Below are 5,000 nucleotides of genomic sequence, written 5' to 3' on the forward strand. Positions count from 1 at the left end.
GTGTGTGTGTGTGCGCGCGCACCCGCGACCTACATAAATCAGGTTTTCCTTCCTTTTCATCATTTATTTACTTTTTCCGGTCATTGAGAAATGCATTGGTTTCTTTGCTTTGGAAACTCACTTTTTTTTTCTTTTTAAGAACAATCCCTTTCTTTAGAAACCAGGAGGACTGGGCTAAACTATAACTGACTAACTACCCGACTGATAAGAGAGAGAGAGAGAGAGAGAGAGAGAGAGAGAGAGAGAGAGAGAGAGAGAGAGAGACGCTTTGACGCTTTAATGTCGTTGGCCATGAGGTCCTTACGACATGTGTGAATGCGTGAACATACTTCCATTGCATAAAAAAACATTTTAATAAACGAATGAAATGGTCAAAATAATTAATGAAACAAAAAAACAAAGCTCCTTCTTTGAAGAAAAATGATAGCAACCAACAAGGCCACACACACGTATCAACTCCGTTCGTTCATCTATCAATGCCCCCATGTAACAAAATCAAGCACTGGCTAAAGAAGAAGATTGTCAAACCTGTCTAACCACACAGTTAGTGTATGCGTGTAGTGCTTTTTGCCCATCTTCATAGCTTTTGATATGAATTTTGCTAAGGAGACTGTCACCTCGTGATCTTTTGATGTTAACATGCCAAATAGATCTTTTCTTTCTGTAATTTTGTTGTTGTTGTTGTTGTTTTCAAAACCACATATTTACTTCTCAAATCGTTATATGATTTACAATCAGATAGACTGGAGAGAGAGAGAGAGAGAGAGAGAGAGAGAGAGAGAGAGAGAGAGACAGACAGACAGACAGACAGACAGAGAGAGAGAGAGAGAGTGAGAGAGAAAGAGACAGACATACACACACACACACACACACACCCAGTCCATATTCACACACACACACACACATCCCATATTCCCTCACACACACACAAACACACACACACACACAGACACACACACACACACACACACACACACACACACACACACACACACACCTGATCAGCCGGCGGGGAGCGGGCAGGTCAGGGTTGGCCAGGAAGCGGGTCAGGAGCTCGTGCAGCACGTCCTTGACCTCCGCCTCGGGCAGCGACTCCATGACGGTGGCGCACTCTCCGCCCAGCCAGGCCACGACACACAGGTCATGGCTCTGCAGGGCCTGGTAGATACACACCTCCTGGTACCACTGACGGCCATTCTGCTCAGGTGGAGAGAAACAAATCGGCTCATTCATTCATTCATTCATTCATTCATTCAGTATATCGTAACTTCTTAAGTAGGTCAGTAGGTTGGTTGGTTGCTTCGTTGGACGGCTGATTGGTTGGTTGGTTGGTTAGATTGCAAGTTAGTCGATTGGTCAGTTGTCAATAATTGGTTCATCAGTTTAATGGTCAATAATTTGCTAGCTGCTTAATTAGTTAGCTACTGGTTAGGCCCAGCGCGTGAAGTGATGGCCTGGAGGTAACGCGTCCGCCTAGAAAGCGAGAGAATCTCAGCGCGCTGGTTCGAATCACGGCTCAGCCGCCGTTATTTTCTCCCCCTCCAATAGACCTTGAGTGGTGGTCTGGACGCTAGTCATTCGGATGAGACGATAAACCAAGGTCCCGTGTGCAACATGCACTTGGCGCACGTAAAAGAACCCACGGCAACAAAAGGGTTGTTCCTGGCAAAATTCTGTAGAAAAATCCACTTCGATAGGAAAGACAAATAAAACTGCACGCAGGAAAAAATACAAACAAAATGGGTGGCGCTGTAGTGTAACGACACGCTCTCCCTGGGGAGAGCAGCCCGAATTTCACCCAGAGAAATCTGATGCGATAAAAAGAAACACAAATAACAAAAATAACAAATATCACAGATTGCTATAAACTTACAGCTGGGCCAGCAACAAAGTGAGAGCTGCATGATCAATGGTTTTTTTCCACTGCAATGGGAAGTCATTAACAGCTTTGTCTTTTGTGAAGGACTATGACTCTCAATCTAGGAGGCAAAATTGCACTGGCTCTAAGCGCTGCAGCCTTGGGAACTAGTTGCCCTCTGGGAACAATTCCAGCGCCGACTATCCAAAAACCCTATTGGCCTAGAGAGCGGGGATGTAACTTGGGCAAGACACTCTCTGCTATAAACAAAGTCTGGCCCAGACAGTCAGGACAGCGTTGCCTTCTCTGCTGTTCTGATGGTTATAGTCGGACACAACTGACTATCATACAGACATAGTTAGTTGGTTAGGATGTGTGTGTGTGTGTGTGTGTGTGTGTGTGTGTGTGTGTGTAGGTGTGTGTGTGTGTGTGTGCGTTTGTGAGCGTGTGCATGTGTGCGCATGCGCGCATGTGTGTGTGTATGTGTGTGGGGGGAGAGAGAGAGTGATCTTGCTTGCGTGTACCTGCACACACGGGTAATTAAAAAAAAAAATTGAAAAAATACCCCCCCCCCCCCCCCCCCCCCCCAAAGAAAACCTATTTTTCACACATACCGACATTGGCTTGCAGTAGCGGGCAGACTTCATCGCCACGTCAGCGCCCTCCAGCCAAAGGGGGATCATCCCCTCCGTGTCGCTTCCCAAGATGTAACGCTCCCAGCCGCTGGCGCCGTTCTCCACACTGGTGGAGGAGGAGGACGACGACGAGGAGGAATAGTGGGCACAACCCTGGTCCTCCTCCTCCTCCTCCCGTCGACGACGGCTCCCCTCAACCTGCGTCACCACATCCTCAGGGTCCCAGAACAGACCCACCTTGGCCACGTTCCCGAAGCCCATGGACCGTATGGCGTGTTGGTGCTCACGGGGCAGCTCCGGCACAAAGAACCCAGGGTTGGACGTCAGGAAGCCCATGGATGACGTCACGATGACGTGGTCGGCGTGGAACACGTCACCGTCCTCGCACTCTATCCTAACACCCCCTGCACCCACCACCTCCTCCTCCTCCGAATTGATATTACCACGACTGCTGTTGTTGCTACTCCATGAGGAGGGAGGCTTAGTAGTCCTGCCCACGTCGGAATCATCATCTTTATCGTATTTATTAGAGGAGGAAGAAGGCTGTTTATTGTTGGCGTCTGCGTTACTAGTTCTGAAGGATCTCTCTTCGCCGTCGTCGTAGTTTTTTTCCGGAGCGTTTTCGAAGCTCCCGACGTCGTTTTTAATGGCATCAGCCACGCGTTTATTGGTCCTAGTTCTTTCGCAGTCACCCTCTCTTTCTCGCGCATCAGCGGCGGTGTCACGGGGTTCCTTGGCGGCCGTTTTCTTCAGCTCCAAGTTGTTGCCTCCGTCGATGAGGTTGTTGTTCAGGCCGTAGCTGCTGCCCTCTTCGCTCCGGGCGGGGCCGTCTCCTGCGGGGGTCTTCGTGGCTGTTCTCTGGCTTGAGGATGCGGCGGAGGAGGAGAAGGAAGGTTTCTGGGGAGTCCACTGGACCGCCCTGACGGCCTTGTTGAGGAGAAGGCACTCCGGAGGCACGCACTCTTTGAGGAGCACCTGGAAGACGGCCTCCATGCCTCTGGTGGTCTCACGCGTTCCATTGCCAGGGTAGAAGACGTATTGGCCGTTCCCTGTGGTGTGGTGAGAGGAGAGAGAGGGGGTGGTGTTTATTTGTTCATATCATGATGTGAAAAAGATGTGAAATAATGATAATGAGTGTGGGGATGCATAATTGTGGTGGTCCTTATGATGATGATGATGATGATGATGATGATGATTATATGGAATAATGATAAGTGCTAGGAGAACTAATTGCGGTGAACGTATACATGATGATAATAATGTGGAAAAAAAAAGATAACAGAAGCTATCTCGTCATGACAATATGGAAAAATGCTACTAATCAGGTTCGTTCGTTCTTTTACTGTCTGATTTGTTCTTCAAGGCCTGACTAAGCGCGTTAGGTCTGGCATCTGGTTACCAGATGTGGTGTAGCGAATATGAATCCGAACGCAGTGCTACCTCTATGTGTAGCTAAACTGAACAGTTTATAGAAGCAGGTGGTTTCAGAATGTGGAAGGAAAATGCGAATGCTGTTTGTTCACAATAACTGCGATGTTCTCTGACTGTTATGCTGATACGGTGTTTTTTTTATTGTTGTTATTATTATTTTTGACTCACTTGTGTAAACAATTATTTTTGACTCACTTGTGTAAACAAAGTGAGTCTATGTTTTAACCCGGTGTTCGGTTGTCTGTGTGTATGTGTGTGTGTGTGTGTGTGTGTGTGTGTGTGTGTGTGTGTGTGTGTGTGTGTGTGTGTGTGTGTGTGTGTGTGTGTCTGTGTGTCCGTGGTAAACTTTAACATTGACATTTTCTCTGCAAATACTTTGTCAGTTGACACCAAATTAGGCATAAAAATAGGAAAAATTCAGTTCTTTTTAGTCATCTTGTTTAAAACAATATTGCACCTCTGGGATGGGCACAAAAAAATAAAAAAATGAAGCCTAATTATATGCAAACTGCATTTACTGTTATATTTATATTTTTTGTATTCTTTAAACTTGGCACTTTGATCTGATATTCGACCCAAAAAACAAGAGCAGTCATAATCATCATTTTTTGTTCAAACAGGAACTTCTTTTGCTAAGCATGGAAGTTTTATTTATTTTGCAAACGTTTTGGAGAAGATGGTAAAAAAGGGAAATTACTCTAATTAATGCTAGGGGACTTAATTTGCTTTAAACTGATCTTTCTCATCTTAACTCACTCAGTACGGCCAGTCCTCTCTTCTCCTCTACACAGTCCCCTCGGATGTCCAGTGGGTGTCTGAATGACCCAACCTTTAGCTTCCGTCGTCAGAACTGTGGTATTCTTTGTCAACATTCACGTCTTCAGTATAAGAGCCTTCCGCTTGCGATATTTTGATGATGGTAATTGGGGTGAAACGCTGTTAACGTCGTCTCTTTCGCCGTTCGTATGGAAAGAGTTAAACATTACAGTTTGAAACAAGAGAGGCAAGGCCTTCAAGACTCACTTGTGATGCACTTTTTTAAAAAAAATCCAAGCTTTTTATGTATTGAGTATAAT

The 5,000-nt window shown here is 46.1% G+C and overlaps 1 protein-coding gene across 1 annotated transcript in view; it reads right to left on the bottom strand.

The window, feature by feature from the left end:
- LOC143293548 (spermine oxidase-like) overlaps positions 1–5,000 on the bottom strand; it is a 34,839-nt gene that overhangs the window by 6,887 nt on the left and 22,952 nt on the right. The window contains exons 7-8 of the mRNA XM_076604480.1: positions 2,473–3,542; positions 998–1,197 (exon numbers count right to left, since the gene is read on the bottom strand). Of these exons, the coding sequence (XP_076460595.1) occupies positions 998–1,197; positions 2,473–3,542 (1,270 nt within the window). The remainder of the gene's footprint in view (positions 1–997; positions 1,198–2,472; positions 3,543–5,000) is intronic.

The sequence above is a fragment of the Babylonia areolata genome, chromosome 19, assembly GCF_041734735.1.
Source record: "Babylonia areolata isolate BAREFJ2019XMU chromosome 19, ASM4173473v1, whole genome shotgun sequence".
Lineage (NCBI taxonomy): Eukaryota > Metazoa > Mollusca > Gastropoda > Neogastropoda > Buccinidae > Babylonia > Babylonia areolata.